The 22449-nt window shown below is 40.3% G+C and overlaps 1 protein-coding gene across 1 annotated transcript in view; it reads left to right on the forward strand.

The window, feature by feature from the left end:
• The window catches only part of ADAMTSL5 (ADAMTS like 5), a 270500-nt gene that overhangs the window by 163406 nt on the left and 84645 nt on the right, over window positions 1-22449 (forward strand). The window contains exon 8 of the mRNA XM_069222636.1: window positions 8843-8926. Within this exon, the coding sequence (XP_069078737.1) occupies window positions 8843-8926 (84 nt within the window). The remainder of the gene's footprint in view (window positions 1-8842; window positions 8927-22449) is intronic.

A 22449-nucleotide genomic window follows, 5' to 3' on the forward strand; every position in this document is an offset into this window, starting at 1 on the left:
TTTCTCTCTTTGTGACGCTTTTTTGCTTTTCTCTTCCTCCGTCTTTCCCATATGTTCCTTTTGCTCACAGTAAATGCCTGATGCAGAAAACTAAGTGCCGGGCCTCAAAAATAAGTGCAGGTGCCCGGCACCGGAAATTACCGGCTCAAATTAAGCACTGGAGGAAACATCATGTAGCAACGAGTAATGTTTCTTGGAGACACATCTGTTATAATATTTGCTGACACACACACTGCTCGAGTTAATGCCACTGGAATATATTGCATTGCTTCAAAAACCGGTCTCCTGTTCTGTGCCGCACTGAAGTATACACTGCTGACAGTAACATACTGGGGTGATGTACTGCATTACCATGCATACTGCATCTCGTGACTTCATATTAAAACTGCCTTATATTCTGCACTGTGCCATCATGCACTCTACTCTTGGTGTCTCTCTTAACCAGCTGTACTCTGTCCATAGCTCATGAATTTCATGTAACTCCTTGTCTACTGGGGCTGTTTTCTGCACTGACCCTCTATGCATTTTACTGCTGCAGTCCCTCTCATCCTACACTACGAACCTCTCCTATTATGCACTTAAACAGCTTGCATGCTGCTGCCTTTCCTCTTATTCTGCAAAGTAGCTCCATGCATATTACCCATAGTAGCCCATTACTTAAATGTAACTATGTCCATACTATTGACTGTTTCTCTGTTATTCTGCGCTGAGCTGCTTCACATATTTGAGCCGATGTATCTCTAATTTTGCCCTAGGTGCAGATGCGTACTACTGCTAGTAGCTCTCTTGTTATGCAGTGGAATAGCATGCATACTCTTGATGGTGCTCTATTCTGCATCTAACACCACACCTACAGCTGATAGTAGCCATACCTAAAGTTTACTCTGTGCATACTATTAATGAGTTCTCTGTTATTCTGTACTACGTCTCTGCACATACTATTTCTATGGTATCTCTTTCTGCACTCTGTGGCAATGCCCAGTACTGTTAGTAACTCTTTTTGTGCACTCTAACAACATGCAGACTACTGGTGCTGCTCGTATTCTGCACAGTAACACCATGAATACTACTGATAGTATATATGGGTTTGTGTTTTTATTTGTTAGTTTGCGGCAGCGTTTCTCATAGTATTGGCCTACAGAGCAACCAATTGGTATATGATGACACTGTCAGCTTTGCTGCTTTTAGTTAAAAGCATGGGTAAGAAACTTATGAGGAGGGGGTGTTTGGACTGTATGTGCAAATAATCTGTTGCTTATTGTATATTAGGCAAGGTACAGTATGGTGATTTTTTTTATTCGAGACTGCAACTGGATTTGCTGGCTAAAGACTGGGGATTGACAATGAGGGGTATCAATCGTGTTTGTTTCTAAGCTGCAGAAGATAAGTGTTTAATTCAATATTGAATGAGGGGGTGTGGTAGTAGCGCACAGGTTGGGCTGTGGGGAGTTAATGTCGATCGGGGGTAGAAGTAATTATTTCATGGTAGTGAGGACGTTCAAGTTGTCTGATTTAGATCCCTAGAAGTGACGTATTTAAGACAGTTTGGGAGTGATACCTTATGGCAGTGCCAAAAGTCACTTTAAAGACCATGGGTAATAGTTTAGAATTGAACCCAAGTCTGGCAGAAATTGTCCTACCTGGTACTGGACTGGTATGTAGTGGTAGCCATAAGTCAAAGGAGGTTCAACAGTAAACAAGCAATAAGGTTTATGAGTTTGTGTGGAAAAGAGAGTGAGTACTGGCCTAGTGCAACTAGGGGACCGTTGCAATAATCAATCTTCGACCTTAAGTTCGGTATTAATCAGGAGTTTGTTCAACGGGAATAGTTAGAGGGAGCATACCTTTGAAGTGAGTAGGACATGGAAAGGAACAGCCATGGGATTGAGGTAACGGGTTCTAACTGCATACTAGTGTTGATTAGCGATTAGCGTGATGATGTTTCGTGCTGTAAGTGAATGAGTCATACTGTTGAGCTATTGGTGTGTGTTGCATGAAACTAAAAGCACTGTCTGGTTAGGTTATTGCTGCAGAATAGTTCGTCCTCATTTCTGAGGGATTGAGGAAGTGTGAACCCAAGTCAAGAGGTCCTCACTACGAGTGGCCTCTTAATTCTGATGAGGCTAGTAACAGCAGATAAAGAAGGCTCCTTGGGAGTTATAACTTTTTCACTTTCATACGGAGATTTCGGCTGCTGAAAACAGTTTAAATTTCTTTGTGACATCTCGGGGAATCGGACCAAGAATACAGACTTCCCAGGTAATTATTCATTTTTTGTGGACTCTCGAGGTTCAACTCACAATGGGCAGATTTTCTACACCCCTGGTGATAACAGCTGCCCTGCTATTGGTAACTTTGAGGGCCATGAAACTCCTGCCCATTTTCAGGGCCATTTGTAAAGGTCCTAAGTGTTCATGGATAACGAGATGGACTCAATATTATGCTTCCATGTGTAACCAGGATCTTAGTTGTGAGTTCTCTTCAGGGAAATGTTAGTCTTCATTTGAGTCAGAGGAATGGCCCAAATTGGGAGAAGAGTAGGGCAGTGTGTCTCATATAAGGAAGAGATAAAGGGGATTATCATGAAAATTAGTAAGGACCCATTAAGTACTAGTGAAGTGTGTCCCAAGAGGCGTTAAATAGAGAATCTGAGATGCCGATGGTTATTCGGGGTGGGTTGAGGTCATGAGAATCACAATGGAATTGGAGGAAGATAGCTGTTATGAATGGATAATGAGTAAGCATGACAGAGTGTAAAGGGAGAGTGTTTTCTTGGGTGTCTCCAGATGAAATTGTTTGTTGTACCTCTTTCAGGGAGGACAAAGTGGATTGGTGGTGATTTGTTATAGTGTCACTAGTGATATTGGTAGCACTAGGGAGCGATGGTTAATGTGAATGGGTGTATGTCAGAATATTATAGTCAGAAATATCGACTGATATAAATATTGTGTTTTAAATGTATTAACTCCAATGCGGCTGTATTTTTGGCAGCAATATATATGTCAGGTGATATTCCAGCTGTTATATTCTGATTTCACATCTTAGTATGTGTGGTGTAGTGAGGTGGCATACAGTTAGCCTGAGTAGTCATGTGGACAGTAACACTGCCGGAAAAATGCATCAAAGAATGAGTTTTTAGTGGAGGATATTTAATCATGGTGGCAGTTAAAGGGCTTGCGATGTAAGTGGCAGTTCTTAATTTGAACTGTTCTCAGAGTGGTATGGACTCATGCTCACACTGCATGTAGTGACTAACTTTTTCTGCACTTTAACTCTCATTCTGATCTGTGAGTCCAAGCCTTGTAGTGATAGAAGTTACCACACTGACACTGGATCAGCATCAGTGCTTGAAAAGAAAATATAAAAGTGCTGGTACTCACCATGCTAGAGCGCATATTTGCTACTGAGAAGTGGTGGTACTCTCCCATGAAAAGCATTGCATCACCGCTGGGTAGTGCAGATCCTCTCCCATTCACCTTAAACAAAAGCAGTTGCCCTTACCTGACCATTTGAAACACTAATAAACATGCACGTCGATCCTTGAAATTTCCAGGGATAGTGGAAGTGATGCTTCATTCTATCAGGAAGTGATGTCATATGACCTTGATGACATCACTGTTGAAGTTATTAGCCATTAAAGGGCACAATTTTACACGAATACAACAGCCTACACTGCGGAATTTATTTGTTTATAAATGAATTAAACGTTTAATGTCACAAGTCCAGTGAAAGCTGCAGAGACTGTTTACCTCGTTTTCTTGGCATAGGCTTTGCCACCACAGAGGTCAGAGGCTGCAAATGCTCTGCCAGGGGTCACAAAGGACAAGAAAAGGGTCACAGATGAGGCTCCTGGCGACCCCAAAATGACATCCATACTAATATCCCTGCACTCTGCGGTGGTACCTCCCATTCTGTTCTGAACCAGCATGCCTGCACCAGTCCAGAGCTATCAGAATTTGCTATGTTACTATAGACATAGAGCATCAAGTAACTACCTGTTGTCCTAAAGTACAACCTCGTATCCTTCTTATACTAACATTCTGACTCTGCTCTGCTAAGCAGTGGATGCTGATTCAAGTAGCCTTCCCTCAATCATGCACTGTGGCATCATAACCCCTCCTCATAGTTGCTGTCTAATTCCATTTTGCTCCATGCATACTACTTCAAGTAAACTCTGCTGCTCAAGGAAGGCTCTTCCAAGACTACATTCACACACTAGAGACACTGCTTCTAGTAACCCTTATTCCAAACGGCAGTACCGTAAACCATGCATTGTACTACTTGGTGTCTACTACTCACCAGCCTAGACTACAGAGGTGCACAGCAAAACTACCTGCTTGCACCCAATACCATTTACGCCATACAGAGAACGTGTTCTGTCTCAGTCATACTCTCGAAACCACTGCCCCCCACAAGAACCTTTTACATTCTGTATACTTTAGAACATTGCTCCGCATAATCAGCTGCTACATTTTCTATACCATACTCCGATTCCCATGAGGTTCAGTTCAAGCTAATTTTCTGCATGTTTCAGCTCCATTCCTACAAAAGGGATAATTTCCATTCACTCTGCCAATAATCCCCCTGCTTCCCAATATGTTTGGATCCATTCTCTCTAGTACTATCATGCACCTTGTTTCCTGCTAAGCATGCCCCCTACCATTGAGCATCCTGTCCCCTTAATGACAACCTCCGCCATGTAGAGGCCTGTCTCCCTTCGCTAAATGTTATCTCCTTTATGTTTTGATATTTCATGCTGCTGGATCTTCTATAGCTCCCAGTGTTTCTTCAGTGTCATCTCTCTTTGGGTGCATCAATACGCGATTCCTGGGTCCCATTTACAGACCACAGGCTCGGTCTTCCTGATACCTTCTCTTCCTGGTACGGGTTTCTCTTCCTGTAATAACTAGTTTCATTTTGTTGTAGGCCAATTCGCAAAGCTTTTCCTGAGCACTGATATGTCTTACTCTTGATTTATGAGTGGCTTCCAACTTTACAGGAGTAAGATAGACACACTCATTAAGAAGGATTTGCAAATCTTATCAGAAATGGTTAAGCATTATTGTTCCTATAGTGATTATCTCCACTCTGTATACCATTATGTACCTTCTGACCCATAACTGTCTCTCCCTGATAATAATAGGCACTTTGCTTCCTGTAGAGTAATTCTTCACTGCCTATAGAATTGAGCATCCTGGTCCTCATTATGCTTCTATTATTTACTGATAATCCCTTCACTCCAGTCCCACGTCGTCGTCCCGTACTGTACATCATAGGTTTTGCACTGACCTCATAGTGCAAGTGCTAAGACACGAAGGAAATGACTAGTTCAGTTCACTGTCCAATATACATCCTACAATATTCTTACCGGTGCTCTATATGCGTCGTCACCCTCTTCCTATAAAGGTCAGCTCCATTCTATTTTCCATCAAGGACTACCTTTCTCGTGTGGCCTCCATTTCCTTCACATGAATGCACCGAACATCTATCAACCACATACTCTACGTCCCAATATTGTGCTCCATCCTAGTCTATAATATTGACTTCCTATATAGTTACTTTTGATCCTCTGTAAAACTGAATGCCCTGTTTCCCTTGATGTTCTGCACTGTTGTCCATAACAGTGAGCAGTCTGCTTTGCAATAAGCATCTCAATGCTTTTTAGCATGAGCACCACGTTTCTTCCTATGTACAATAATTAACTGTCCGGTTTTGTGTCAGTGGACTTCCTGTTTACCTAACAACCTGCTCCATTCCGTACATTACGACAGTGCACCCCTGCTTCCAACAATAAGAGACACAGTCCTCTATAACACTGGGCACAAGGCACCCCAGCTTATATTTGCCTCTGCTATCAAACACACTACTGTCCACAAGCACCTGTACCTTCCCATCACGTGCTTCCTATATTGATCCACTTAAATAATGTCCAGCTAAGCAAAATCTCTCTAGTACCATGCTCCACGTTTCGTATACTACTGAATGCAGGGCTCTCCACAATGACCACCAGCGACACATTTCTCCACTATTGTGCCAGATCTGAAAATAAGTCTGCAGGGGCGTAGCTGCCGGGGGGGCACATTTGGGGTGTTACACCCCCCTAATAAATGTATTTTGTGATAAATAGTTGGGCACATGTGCTTTCAGTTGGGCTTGGTGAAGTGTTTGTTGGATTTTACCACTCATTCTCTCAGTTTAGACAGACTTAAAAATGTTGGTTATTTAATAAAATAATGTTTTCTCTCACTTTGTATCCCCACCACTTCACACTCCTCTCCCTTTCACTGCTCCTTGGGCACCACTCATGTACCCTGCTTGCCAAATAATGTATTTACACATTATATGCCAGCGTGATTGTTGGGAAATCCGAAGCTCACACCCCTCCAGTTTTACTGTCAACGCTACATCCCTGTTAGTCTGTCACTACTCCTGCCGCTTTACATCCGACTTCACACTGCATCATACTTTTTCCTGTCTGCCCCAAACATCTTGCAAGATCAACAAAGACCATCCTTCTCTTTCGATGGTTCCTGCTGCTGGGAGCAGACCACAGACTGCGTACTCCTTCTTTTTTATTGCACTGAATATCCACTTCCTCACCATTTCCTCCCTCATGTTCAATCAGTTAATCAATCAGGTGTTAATTTTATAGCGCAGGTTGTCACCAGAGTGGTTATCCAGGCGCTTGCTGCCACTGCACATGCGTTCTTCTCTCTTTCACACGTTCTTTGTCTCTGTATTTACCTCTTTATCTATCCATCTGCATCGCTCTCACTTTTTTCTCTCTCCTTTGTCTAGCCCATTTATTCTTTCTTCTCCCTAACCAATGGACGCACTGCTAATGGCAATTATAATTATTGCATGCTCTTGTAAAATATACTTCATTGATTGTTTAGAAATGCTTCTTGCTTTCCCTTACTGACTCTCCTTAACTCTGCGCTAATGAGATCATTCATGGCGTATGCTGTTTTAACATTACAGATATATCATCCTGTGAAATGCAGTTTATGCATGTATTTATATTATAAATGCCATTTTAGTCCCTGATGTAAACCTCCAGTATTCACTGAGATTAATAAACGTGTATTTTGACCACTGCTATTTCCAACACTTGTCCATACCAAGGGACATAGTGGTGACTGATTTAGAGGAGGATGTTAAAGGAATATCCCCCAAAATGCAGGGTGTTCCCTCCTCTGCATTCATCAAATACCCTTACAGGACAGGGGAACGCAGTCTTCCAATACGGGTTTTGCCTTAAGCAAGACTGTCCTTGCAGCCAAGATACCCCTGCCTGATTTAGGATAGCTGGTTCACCATAATTTTTGATGGCACCCATTCTATGGAAGACCGCCATGTAAATCTTTAAACAGAAAATCCTCAAAATGTGCCTGATATTCAAACAGAAACTCACAGCCTGTTAGGGACATTTTTATTTGTGGGTACTGGAAATGTATGCTCATTTTAGGGTTGCATTTCTACTGCCAATGTTTCATGATGGCCAGGTGGACCTATCAATCAGTCCTGTGGACCTGCCAATCAGTCCTTTTCCCACATAAGCCAATCTTAGGGGGGATGGAAGGGTGGAAGAGAAGTTGCACATCCAAGATGAGAAATAAAAAATGCGTAGCCTGACTGGGTGGCAGAGGAGGTGCCCCCGCGACACTGGCAGTTCGGTGGACGCTACCAAACTTAAATCAGGCCCTCAGTTCTTTATCATACCAATGGGCACCTGGTTCCTGCAACTATCACTTTGAAACCATTCTGTGTGGTCTAGCACCCTGCTTACAATATTTACTTCATTTGCTTTAATTTCAATAGTAACCTCCTTTTGTTTCCTACTTCACTAACTTGACCCCTCTAATTCCAGTAACAATCGTTTATATCCTACATTATCTCTTTGAAGTCCCACCTTCCTCTAACACCCTGATGCACTTTCCTTAATTTATTAGACCTCTTTGCTTCCATAAACGTCCTTTTCATAAAGTATGTGTTTCCTTTAACCTCATTGCTTCAAGTATCGTATTGTTGTAGTTTATTTAGGTGATTCCTTTCACCTTCCTGCTTTCAGTAACTTCCTCTTGTAGTGTGTTTGACCTTCCTAATCCTTTAACTTCTCTTTGTAGAGTATGGGATTCCTTTGTCCTGCCTGCTTCCTGTAACGTACCCTCATTTACGTGTATTTCACCTTCTTTTCGTTTTTACGTCATTGATCTTTCAAATTCCTAGAACCTCCTTTTGTATTTAAGTGAATACCTTTAACATCCTTACTTCCAGTAACTTCCCCTTGGGTGGTCTGGTTAGTACATTAATCTCCTGGCGCCCCGGTTTACTACTCTCTTTCGAATTTTAAGTGCCACTCTTCCTCAAGCACATGGCGACCTAACTGGTAAATTTAAAGCGCTAATATTTTCAAAAATTAGTTTGTTCATTATGAGATCCAGGGGCAGTCATCTATCTCAGACTTTATTCATGTGTTTATTTGTACAGAAGACCCTGTTATGCCTCCCCCTCTGTCTCCAGCATCCCACTGACACTCCTCACTGTTTTGCCAAAATGTTTGCACATTGTGTGATGCAGTTCGAGAGGCAACTTCCTGTGTGTTGGCCCACGCAGCAGGCTTGTAGAACGTTTATGTTAGGGTTACTCTTAGTGCACGTTGTCTATGATGACCCGACCTGTTTTGAAAGTGCAAACCCTTTCTCTGAAGTACCCCTCTCCGAGTTATCTGAGGACTCGCATGTGTGCAGGTGTTTCTTTATCAGATTGCTCACCAACCACCTTGTTTTTACTTGCTTTGAGTACTTTGTTTTTGTCTGATGCTATCTCTTGATTTCCTTAGGTAATTTTGGATACAGTGAGGTGACTGTGATACCCGCTGGCGCTACCCACATCAAGGTGACAGACAACAGTAAGAACTACCTGGGTAAGAAAAGGCAAAAATAGCAATCAGAAAACTGAAGGCCTTTTTGACAGTCAACCCTAAAATGGTACAGTGCTCTCACACTAACAGTGATATTGCTACCACGTACAGAAGAAAATATAAATAAAATACATTAACTCATATGTCTACAGTCCTTATCCTCAAGTGGCCTTATTATTGTCGTTCCCATATAAGGCTGACCATGAATGCTCTATTAACCTATTATCAACCACTAAATCCCCTCAAAACCTAGGGCAGGTTGGGCCTCGACCATACTGCGCCCTGCAAGTACCCAGAGGATTATCAAATATAAAGGATCCAAATACTGTATCAGGGCGTGTCTGCAGGGCACAAACATGCAGGGGTTTGGCATACTAGGATACTTTTGAAAAAATGTTGCGGGGTACGAGAAACACAAACCCCTTCTGTACCATTCAACAAGTAACCTGCTATTCCAGATTAAGGGGCTCATTACAAGTTTGGCGGTCAGGCAAACCGACTGTCAAACTCGCGGGGATGAGGCGCCCGCCAACCCAGCTGCCTCACCCCGTCGTATTACGATGTTCCCACTGGGCTCATATTATGAGGTGCCCGCTGATCAGTCCAGTGGAAAAAGTGCTATGGTACTGATCTCTGCCCCCTTAAGGGAGCCAAGGCCAGTACCGTAGCACACCAGCACCCTCGGAATGCCCACAGTCTGAAAGCAGACCGTGTGCATTCTGAAAGTGCTGGGCAGGGGAGCCCCTCTGCCCACGACATGGCTGTGGGAAGTGCAGGGTCCTCCTATGGGTAGTGGGCAGTGTAGGGGCCCCCACGGCCCCATGCACTGCGTTTCCACCAGCCTTTTCATGGTAGAGCTCCCGGCATGAAAAGGCTGGTGGAAACTGGACTTGTGATCAGCGTGGCGGCGCTGAACTCAGCGCTGCCGTGGCTGACCATGACTCTGACAGCCATCAGCTCGTCGGGAACCATGTTCCTGGCGGGGACAGCGGTGCCCTGGCAGTCCGACTACCAGGATCATAATATGGCAGTCGGACTGCCTATAGTGCGGCGGTCCAACCTCCACCATGGCATGGGTGGTCCCAGAACCGCCAATGTCATAATAAGGCCACAAGAGTTGGTTCAACATGATCCAGCAGTTTCTATACAAAAACATGTAGGCATACTTACAGAAAGAGCTTTACTATGCTGCTGCCACCTGCCAATTACCTGTGATTCGCCCCACCTCTACACAGCAGAGTGGTGGGTAATATTGCCCTTTCCCTATCTTAGCCTCATGCATTTCAAGCTCCAACATTTTAGCCACCTACATTGATGAGATGTGGGATGCAATATGGGATGCAATATGGCAATATGATATGACAAAGCATGTTTCACAATTGTAGCAATGTGGAAACTAGCATGGCCACAGTGGTGCACATGCTGAATCACTGTGGAAACATCATGGCATACTTTCAAATGTGGAAGTTGGAATGGCAATGATACCTTACATACTTTACAGTGTTAAAATATGTTTTGCAATGATTAGGACAAGGGTATGACCAGTGTGGCAGTGATCATTTACATACCAGGGTAGCGTGGAAACCGACTTTGTAATAGGTGCTTCACATACTGGACAATGTGAGAAATTACGTGGCATATAATTTTTCACGTCTCTAAACGTGGAAATCAATTTGGCATTGAATATTTTACATATATTGAGTAATACAAGAACATATTAAGGCAAGACATGCTATTCTTGGAAGTCAATGTAAAATGTAAAAACTGTCAGGGCAATGTTTCCTTACATACTGGGGAAATGTGGATAGTGCTAGTAGGGTGTGTGGTTTACATAGTGTACCAGGTGCAAACTTCTGTCTCATGGATAGCTCTGTGTCTGAGGCTGCGGCTGGAAGAGCAATAATCTCAGAGCACGGATTTCAGCACGGTAGGGTGTAGCTTGGAGCTTTGGATTAGTAAGAACCCGCAATGTACTATGAGCAGTTCTTGTTTATTTGAGAAGTAGCGATTTTAAAGTGATCGGTGCTGGAATACTTGATTATCACCACTGGGAGGGTTGTATATTGAGCATCATAACAGCAATGTGAAATATTTGATCACCATCCTATGGCACCATCTTCTATTATCTGAACAACACTCATTTATAAATGTTGGAAGCATCCTTATATGTTGCAGAATTCTGTCATATGGTAGCAGCAATTAAGGTAGTAATTTATTTTCTATATTAGCACTCATAGCAACTATGTGTACAACAGAATTTTTTTTATTGTGTTACTTAAGCAATTTTTTAAATATAAAAAAGAGTTTATGGAAATTCTGTAACACAATAATCTTTTTTGTTAACCATGCTAACTTTCTTCCACTAGTAATGTTATGATGACAAACATACTTTTTTTTTAGAACAGTGAAAACCACGTAATAATAAAAATTAAAAAAACATTGCTAGTATAGTAACTGAACCAGACTGCATATCTGGCACAACATATAAATTCAAACTGAAATAGACAAATCATAAGTGGTTGAGTTGGTGATGCAGCAGTCATAGAGAAGTTACATAACAAATAAGGTCAACAGTCCTGGTTTGATTGTGTCAGTATGTAATTCAAATAACTAGAAGATCGTAGCTCTTCAAGTAACGGAAATGATAATAATAAAGAGATACAAAAGACCTCAAAAGGGGACATATTTGAGAAAAAACTATTCAAATCTGCTTGTCTCAAATTTGTCGACTTGAGTGGCTAATATTCTAGAATTGATAGTCCAAAAATCTTTTGGCACAATATTTGAAACGTGAGGTGCTTAGAAAGCAGTAATTGAAGTTTCTGGATTTATAGAAGTTTAATATACTTTATTAGATTTATTTGGATACTTCTATAGCTTGTATCTAACTTATCCTAGGCTACACAAATGAATCAGTAATATCTGTGAAGATTGACCATTCTGAGCTTATTTAGAATAGAATTATTTGCAGCACCATATACGAATTGTAAGAAGAATGGGTTTTATTAACTGAGGATGGGCTGGCAGATTGCTTCATTCCTCGTTTGAAAGTTTTATCCACGTGTTTAACCTGAAAAGAAAAGAAAAAAGACATCTTTGTGAATGCTAATAAATGCTTGAGTAATTGTCAGAAAAAGGGTCATGAAGGAAGATACCTTTAAGGCATAAAACAGTCCAAAAAAGGCAGAGAACATTTTAATTTAAGACAGTAATTACACTGTACTTTAAATAGCTTGAAGGGCTGCTGAGTGAAAGAAAATGAATGCATAAAACGAAATTTACAAAGGCAATTGGGGACAGAAAGATCTTCAAAAGTTTGAAAGTGCGAATCTGTGATTTTGGATGCTGAAACCGCAGGCTGCAGTGCCTTTCAATTTGAGATGCACCAAAGAATATTAGTCTCCCTACTCCAGTTGTTACTTGATTAGAGGTTTTTGCACAGTCTGCTTCAGTAGTGCTTCTATTTATATTATGGGAGTAACCCAACCGTATTATCCATGAACAATGGTCTCTTACAATTTCACACTAATTTTGTTAAAAACATTAAAAAAAATATATTTCTTATTATATTAATATATTTTATGTATATATATATTTAAAGTAGCAAATCTGTAAAATGTTAATATATACTAATTATATAATGTCAGTTAAATAAATCTCACTAATATTTAATACTATATAAAAATATATACGTGCATAAGCACACATACATATATATGCATATACACATATAATACAACACAATTATTATATATATTTTACATTATATTTTGTGTGCCTAATTATTTGAATGTACTATGATAAAAAGCACATTATATATATAGACATATATTACATGAAACATAAAAATTAATTCAGTTCTAAAACACTAAATAAATTGCTAAACAAATAAAATTAAAAAAAACATTAACAAAAAATATTTAAACAATTCAGAAACAAATACAAATATAAACAAATACTGTAAAGTTCAAAATATAAACACATATTAATTAGAAACATATTTAAGTTCATGTTATGCAACAGTAGGGAAAGTGTAGAACATCAGAGGGGTTAAATATATTATTCCCACTCAAAACAGTGCAACAGTAGGGAAAGCAATGGGCTGCAGAGGGGATACATTTACTATTCCCACTCCAGTTTGTGCAACAGCAGGGAAAGCACTGGACTTCGTAGGTGATACATTTACTATTCCCACTCCAGTCTGTGCAACAGTAGGGAAACCGTTAGACATCAGAGGGGTTATTTAATTATACTTAATTAACTTGCTGCCCTATGCGCTTACAAGACTAACAAACAATAACTAAAATAAATAAGTAGCACAAAACTTAAATAATTGATAATTAATTAAATAACTAATTCCCAATTATTAATTAATATTTACTTCATTAACTTCCTGCCCAACAACCCTACAAACCCAACAGCCCACACCTGAAAAATACCTAATTTATATAGTTAATACAAAATTGACACAATTATTATCAATTAGATCTTTAATTGTGCAGTAATACTCATTATTTATTAATTATGACTTAATTAACTTCCCACCCTATACCCCTACAAACCTAGCAACTTTCAACTAAAATGATTTAGTATTATTTAATGTACATATTTAATAATCATTCCAATGATTAATAATAAATTCACAATTTATTATTAATTAATACATAATTAACATCCAACCCTTCAAATCCAGCACCTCACACCTAAAATGTAACTAAAATGAATGATTACATACTTTACATAATTAGTAATATATTAAATAATTAATAATGAATTACTAATTAATTGTTAATAATTACCTAATTTATTTCCCAGCCTATACCCCTATAAAGATAGCAACCCACACCTCAAATATAATTAATTAAATCAGTATTACATAATATACATAATTGGTAGCAAACACATACTGATTGAAAAAAATATGAATTAGTTAATAATGAATTATTACTTAATTTACTTCCCACCCTATCCCCCTAAAAAACCAACAACCCGCTACAACACTATAAATTCCTAAAACAATTAAATTAAAAATCACTTAAAATCACAAACGATATTTTTAATAAAATTAATAACAATTATAAAACAAATAATAACACACAAAATTAATGGCAAGAAGACTATTATTTGGAGACTATAGATGTGATAGCCCATTATACTTCAATACAACATGAAATAGGCATGCATGCCATTGAGTATTTTTGGAAAGAGAGAAGGGTGGGAGAGTATAAGCATTCAATGATGTTGATGGAAATGATAAATCTTTGCCTAAACAATAATGTGTTTATTTTTGATAAACAAATGTACAAACAAAAGTGCGGAACTGCAATGGGAGTGGTCTTCTCTCCCAGTTATGCAAACTGAGGATCCCGATGGGATGGTGGGAGAAGGGGGTTGCCTGGAATGAACATCATGGGGAATATGTGGAAAAGGTAGTACTATGGCAAGATACATTGATGATCTTTTCATCATTTGGAAAGGGACTATTAAGGATTTTGAGAACTTCGATATTTTAAATTGTAATCATGTGGGTTTAAGGTTTACCTATGTAATTGACAAGAAGAAAATTAATTTCCTTGATACAAGTTTATATGTAGAGAACCATCAATTACAGACAACTTTGTATAGAAAGGAAACCTCTATGAGTTCTATCTTACATAGATCTTTTTCGTCCACAGTATATAGTAAAAAATGGCCCACATAGTGAGTTCTTAAGATTAAGAAGAATTTGTTCCACTGAGAGAAAATTTGAAAAACATGGGGAAAGCATGATTAACCGATTCACAGTAAGAAACAGCAGATTAGGAGATATACAAAGAGGTTTGGAGAAAGCGAGACAAAGAAACTGTAGTGACATGCTAGTACAAATCCAACAAAATAAGGACAGTGCTAAAAATATACAAACATCTAAACCCAGAGCCATATTATCATACAGCAAGGAAAGTGGTAAAATCAGGAACATTCTTCAGAAATATTGGCATATATTAAGAGAGGACCCAGATATAAGTGGGAAAATAGGACCATCAATATCCATTGCTTTTAAAAAAGCACTATCTATATAGGATATGCTAGTCCATAGCTATTTGAGGACAAGCAGGATAAAGTTTGGTTTGAGAAAATAAGCAAAGGTTTTAGAAAATGTCTCCATTGTAAAGCCTGCACTATTCGCAAAAATATGAGGTTGTACAAAGATGCAGTGGGTGAAGAACTATTGATACACCAAAAAAATCACATGTGAAACCACATTTGTGGTATATGTTCTTGAATGCCAGTGTAGGCTAAAGTATGTTGGTAGCACCATTTGTCAATTAAAAAAGAGAATCCTTTAACACATTAGGGCCATAGAAAATAAAGATACAACATATGCTATAGCAAGACACATGAATAGGGTACATGAAGATTCTACATGGAAAAGTCTGCAATATTATGGGATAGACACAGAAACCCCAGCGACCAAGGGGAGAGGGGTGATAGGATCCTAACAATAAGGAGAAAAGAATCAAGATGCATCATGACACTTAAAACAAAATACCCAAGGGGGTTTGAACCTTGACAAGGAATCATATGTACATGTTTGATGATAAAGATATTGATTGACAGAGACAAAATAGAAATAATGTTTCAAGTGTGTAGAAATGAGCACTAATGGAAAAGATACCCACTTAGGGTCTTATTTTTATCTTCGTAGGTATTTATTTTTGACCTTGATGAATCTTACTACTGAAAGCGGAAAATATGAATCTAAATTTAATTGATGAAAATGTATAACTATCTTGAAACATGTGAATGTTTAACAACAGTGGTAGAATGCAGCAAAAATGAAAATGTATATATATAAAAAAAGAATTCTCTCACAAAAAAATTGCTTTGTTATTGAAATACTTTCATGTATATATGGATCTGAACTATGAGATCCAGAATGCATTTGGTCACAAAAATGTATTTATTGTCAACATGAAAGTAGGACTAACAGTCGTGAACAAGACAGGTGTGTCGAAACGCATTTACTGTTTATGAACTAATAAACAGAAAGTCCGTTGCGAAGTGTATCCCATCTCTTTGAGTGAAAAAAAAAATATAGATATAAATGCTTATATATATTTATATAAAATGTTCATATATATATGTATATATATATATGTATATGTATCTATATCTATATATATAGTCACTTAAAAAGCAAAGGGTTACAGAGACGTTATAGTTAGGTTCTGAATTTACTTGTATAAAACCTTATTCTAAGTAACTATTGCACAAGCCCTAAGGTAACTATAAATCGTGCCCCACCATGCACAGTTTTATTCTCAATAATTTTACTTCAAATGTTACATTGACCATATCAATGAGGTTATAAAAGTTGTCATGATTGCTGTAATATCTGGGGTTACTAGCAGGGCATGGCAAGGACATGAGTTATAGTTACCTTATGGCACGAGTTCTACTTACATGAAATAACTCTAACTATAACTGCTGAACTTCTAAGGTTTTCTATGAGTAAATTCATAACCTAACTATAACGTCCCTATCTGTAACCTTTGGTTTTTTAAGTGAATTTCTATGTTTTTCTCCATTCTATTTAATAACTATAACGTCCCTGTAACCTTTGCTTTTTCAGTGAATTTCTATGGGGTTTTTTAAACGTAAAGTTGGGCACAGGCCCTGGTCTGTGGCCAACCCCATATAACCACACAACCCAGTGCCACACACCTTATAACCACCCAACTCCCACCATGCACAGCCGAAGGGTCTGCGTCTCTGGGTGTGAGAAGAGGGGTGAGAGGGTGTCTCTGGGTGTGAGTGTCTTTCTGGGTGTGAGAGTGTGTGCGTGAGGGTCTGAGTAGGTCTGTCAGTGGATGTGTGGTGGTCTTAGTGGGTCTGTGCATGAGTGCCTGAGTGGGTCTGTGAGTGAATGCATGAGTGTCTTAGTGGGTCTGTGAGTGGGTGCCTGAGGGTTTGAGTGCATCTCTGAGTGGATGTGTGATGGTTTGAGTGGGTCAGTGAGTAGGCGTGTCAGTGCCTGAGTGGGTCTGTGAGTGGGTGCGTCAGTGTCTGGGTCTGTGAGTAGGTGTGTCAGAGTCTAGTTGGGTCTGTGAGTGGGTGTGTTAGTGTTTGAGTGGGTCTATGAGTGGATGTGGAAGGGTCTGAATGGGTGTGTGAGTGAGTGCGTGAGTGTCTGTGTGGGTCTGTTCCTGGGTGTGAGTGTCTGAGTGTCTCTTGTCAGTTGCTGCATTAGTGTCTGAGTGCTACTATGAGTGAATGAATTGGTGTAGAAATGAGTCTTTGAATGTTTTTTTTTATTTTTTCGCCGATAGTTGCGAATTTGGCGCAGCGTATTTACAAGTATCTCTTGTGGTGAAAAAAATATTTTTAAGGGCATAATTGCACCCTCAAGGTCCCCTTTATTACAGCCCTGTGTTTAGGGTAGCTCCACCATGACCCTTTATGTGACTTTTCATTTTATTTTTCAGGCCCGGGCTGTGTCCTGTTACCTAAAATGGAAGCCACAACTTTCTGGCCAGGTTGCGGACAGCCAATCACAGCATTCCTGTTGGTGCGTGCATTTGCGAACTCACCACAATATCCGCAAAAACGTTGCAACAGATCCGTGGCCCTAGATATACAATTTTATTTCCCCTTTAAAATCTCAAAAACTACTAAACACATTTACACCAAATATGCAAAAGCGTAATCTGCGCTACCGAAACCTACCTTTCTGCCAAATTTTATGTAATTCCGTCCAGCAGTTCGGCCTGTAGTCGTGTTCAAAACTCCTACAGGAATTATCATGGGAAACACATGTTTATTGACCCCCCCATTTTCTCAGCTCCCACTTGACGGATCACCCCAAAACTTACCATGCGCAACAAGAATCACCGGCACACTTTTTTTGAAAACGTTTGTGAAGATTCATCAAACGGTGCTAAAGGTATAGATGACACGAGCAGCTCTGATGAAACACTTGTTGGTTTTGTATGGGGACTGGTGATTCAACCAAAGAGAAAATTACATTGTAATTGTTTAAGTGTGAGGACAACATGGTCTTACTTATAGTGTTCTTGCAGCTGTTGAATAACTGTATGGACCTTCCCTAATGGATGAAGTAAGGGTGGCTCTTTCTCTTCTTGAGCACCGGACAATTTAGATGCTTGCTTTTTAACTAGTATGTTACAGTCAAGTTTAACAAGTGAGTGTGCCTCTTTCCCTAACCACCCTCATTTATAAATTCTACATTACTGCATACAGTAGACTTACATATCTCCAACCCCTGGAACAGGGAATGGAGCCAAATTTAAGTTACCACAGCCAAAAAGGGTACAAAACAGTAGTAATGCGCTCCGGTTCAAACCTGGAGCTAGTCCAACATCACACATGGCCAACCTTTGGTGCTGCAACAACCTGCCATAGAAAATAGTGGAGACTATGACTTAAAATACAAACCCAGTCGCAAATTTTTGATTAAATTCATTTATTTCAACTTATACATGAAATATATGTATGTATAATATATATGTATATGTATGTATATATACTTATATCTATCCTTTCTAAATATAGCTTTCAGGCCCTGGGGAGCGCTCCTGGTTATGAGGAGCCACCTACTTGCATTTGAGATGCCCTGCTGAGCTCTCTTGTGAGAGTTCAAGATCACAGTGGCCATCTTGGATGCCACTGATACTTAAGCAGCCATTCCAGAAACGTTGATGCTTCGCATTCAAGATTCTGAAGGGGAAGCATCATAGCTGTGAATCTCTGCAGGATTCCGAAGTCACAAGAAACCCGATAAGTACTTATCCTCTAATGGTGGGAGATCTTTCCTTGTGCGGTGTTGGGAGGTGGGGCCTACTTTTAGGAGGTGGCGTATTGAACCTTCCCTTATCAGCCATCCTCATCCAGCAACCCAGCCTTTCGATTTGAGAATATGAATACCCAACTGAAGGACTTTAGCCCAGCTACTCAGTTCCAACAAAGACAACCATCGGGCATCCATTGCTATAATTTATATCCTTTCTTCTCCCATGTACAGGGTAGGGTAGTATACTGAACGCTTGGACCACTTTGAGCTTCACTTGTGTGTTCAAACTGTGTCTTGTGCCAGCCCATGGTGCAGTAACCTGGTGCCAAGTTGATTCAAAATAAGATTATCTTTGAGTGTCCTAGGGGATACTAGAAATGTTACTGTCACGGATAGATTGCATGTGGGGAGAGCATCAATTTCGCACTACTGGTGACTGGTGCCAGAAGCTATCAGGAGGAGAAAACAGGTTGTTCAGCTGCACACCTCTAAGCATTACTATTTTAGTTTCTTCTTTTAGCTCTTTGTTTTGATTCATTAGTTTAGTTTATTATTTGTACCAGACCCCTTCCCCTTTCCCTTGAGTTCACTCCTGTCCCATTGTGTGATCCTATTCTGGTGTACGAGCATGAATGCTAGGGAGAGTTGATCTATGCTGTCCCCACAACATGCCAGCCACAGGCCAGAGCGATGATAACTAGCTTGTGGCATTCTGACAATGATAAACCAATTTGAAGTCAAACTCTTACGCCATAGGCACAGCCTGAAACTTCTTGATATTCAGTCACGTTGTGACAGAAGAAAGAAGAAATTGTATGGTATCAGTGGGTAAACGTAGCCTACAATTACACATAGCAGTGCAATCTATCTGTGCCTTAGTGTCGCTGAGGATGTCCTTAACTGGTTCTCAGAAAATCTTTATTTTACTTCACTCCCCAAAGACCCTACTAATGTGCAAGTGCATCTCTGCAAAGTGGAAGCATTGGACACTGTGCAGCCTCTTTGAAACCTTAATTCCACCTTTTTTTGCTAAAAGAAATCCCGTAAAAAAGAGCATCATCGATGGATAATCCAGAACACACTTCAATCCTGGCCTAGTTATTCTACCCTCCACATCTATCTGCCATTCTTCTTTCACAAGCCATTGACAGATTACCAACTTCTCAATGGTGACGGTAGTCATTCTCAAAATGTAAACTGTTCATGGGAGACAGATTCCACAGTGTGAATAACACCTGAGTTTACAGCTGGAGAAGACGGCACTTCTCCAAGGTTCCCCGACTTCCCTTTCACTCATGCCACTATTTTATTAGGTCGAACGCACAAGCAATTTGTCCAGTTGTAAGTATTGTGGGCTTTTAACCACGCCACCCCACGCCCATCAATTTAACTCATTTGTGGGCTTGCCTTTCAAAAATATTTATCATCATTGGTAAATGCTTTACGTTTGTGCCGCCTTGAGGTGGTTTTGTTACAGCCTTGCAGACTACCCCTGTTATGAGGATAATTGCACGATTGCCAATACGTTTGACTGCAAGCAAACTTCTTTTTCTGTCTCTCCTTCACGCTCATGCTCCTGGCTGCCATGGTGCTTTGAATCAGCTTGCTTGTGTCAACTGTTTTACTTTTCATTTTCAATTTATGTGGCAAGAAAAGCCCAGTTAGGAATTTAAATGCTAATATCTCTAATTCGAACAAATGCGAGACCCATTGCATTGCAAATGCTTGTTTAGAATTGCAGCCCCAGTTCTTTTTAGGGAACATCCTCAATTTGTTCTGTCACTGTTAGGGACAGGTGCTTTAATCAGGACATTTTCAAATGTGATTGCACGGATGGAGCAATGCTTTTCCTAGGGGATCCTGCCTCATTAATATGAATAATGCAGGTGTTCTGCGAATCCTTGTGAATGTCTTTTGTTATCGCTATGACACATTAGTACATCCAAGGCAGCTCCATTTTAGCCCCTAAAATCGGATTGCACTAGAGAACTGTGCAAAAGCTACACGTGGGGATGCCACTCAGTGCTAAGTACACCTGCCCCCCTTTAAAACTACAAATGAACGATACCGTGGATTTACCTCATGCTGAATGCTGCCTCAGTCTGTACACGTGTCCCTCGAAGTGTCGAATTCTATCTTTACATCCGCATGCGAATGTTTGTGAGAGGGAGAGTTAGGAACTGAACTGACGAAAACGAAGGAGTTAAAATTCCTAAACCGCTCAGGTTGTGCTAATTTGCACCGATTTGCGCCGATGTGCTATTTAGGAACCTATTAAGCGTAAGGTCTGCTATTCTGCCTCGTTTATTTTGACCTTAGTCACCGCTGTTCAGGTGCGTGACACGGTGCTGCTGGCCAGGAAGAGACCGGTTCTCCTCAGCGGGGCCACCTCCGTTCTGAGGTATATTTTCAGCCTTCAAGTGAAAGATTACATTTTTCGGGGAAGGAATGCTGCAGCCCCCCAGGGCAGCAGCAGAGAGAGGCTTGTGTTTCTTCCCCATAGATTAATTTGTCTCACGGAAAGAGCAGGCAGCATCTTGTCCAGGAATCAATATGAAGAGAGAGGGGCCTGAGATAACATTCTTTCCTCACTTCCCTCATCGAAGGGAGACACCTATAGTATGAGAACAACAGCAGCCAAACGACTACCACGTTACAGGATTAAAGGCTTAAAGGGGAAGGCGGCAAGGGATCTCTAATTGTAGTGTCTGTCTGGTAATCGCCCTTTCCTTGCCTTTCCTTCCCGTCACTCTCTTCCTGACTCTCTCCTCCCCCTGAATCAGACGCAGTATATCTTACTTCTAGCCGCCACACCCGACATCCTGACGTGAGCCTCGTTCGGAGATGCCTTTGCCTCGATGAGGCAAAGTCGGAGCACAATGTGTCAAAAGGCGCCTTTAATTCGCCACTGTGACAAGTGTAAATTAAGATGATAGGAGATCACCCACGAGAAAGCTGCGGTTACCTCAGTGGCAGACTGCCAAAGTAAGAGTAAACATGAAGCAACTCTGAGTGGGACCTCCAGGGCGTCGTTTGTAACTATCCGTGGCTAATTGCAGGGGTGTAGCTTCGGCGGGAAGGGGTGTTTGGGGTGTCAGCCCCTTAATAAATGTATTTTCTTATAAATAGTTGGGTACAGGTGCTTTAAATCGGGTATTGTGAGATGCCAGACGGATTTCAGTAGGAGTTTTTACATACACACAGACAAAAAAACACACAAAGACAAAAAACCACACACACAACCTGTTTGAAAGTCCTCAAAAATATTGTTTATTTTACAGAATATTTTGTTTTCTCCCAATACTTCTACCAAACTGCATTCTTCTCCTTTCCAGTGTCCCATAGGCCCCTCTCATGCACCCTGCTTGTCATAAAACGTATTTAAACATTATATGCTATGCTGATTGTCAAAAAATCTGAAGCTCCCCCCCACCAATCTTACTAACCAAGCTACGTCATGGCTGATTGCAAGTTACAAAGAGTGTAGCTTTAATTCAACACGAGCATGTGTACTACAGCTGGAAAGGTAATACATAAGGGGGAAGATCCAGACTAAAAGGACAAGGTACATTTTCACAAATTTTTGATTATACATTTTTATTGAACAGGTTAAACAGCGTACAGGAACATTGTACATAAGCTGTGTGCATGGATCAGGACATGTACACGTAGCATTACGTTAGTAATTGTGACATCCAGTACAGGCCCTGATAGGCAAGACAACAACTCAGTAGGC

This window comes from Pleurodeles waltl, chromosome 3_1 (genome assembly GCF_031143425.1).
Source record: "Pleurodeles waltl isolate 20211129_DDA chromosome 3_1, aPleWal1.hap1.20221129, whole genome shotgun sequence".
NCBI classification, from domain to species: Eukaryota; Metazoa; Chordata; class Amphibia; order Caudata; family Salamandridae; genus Pleurodeles; species Pleurodeles waltl.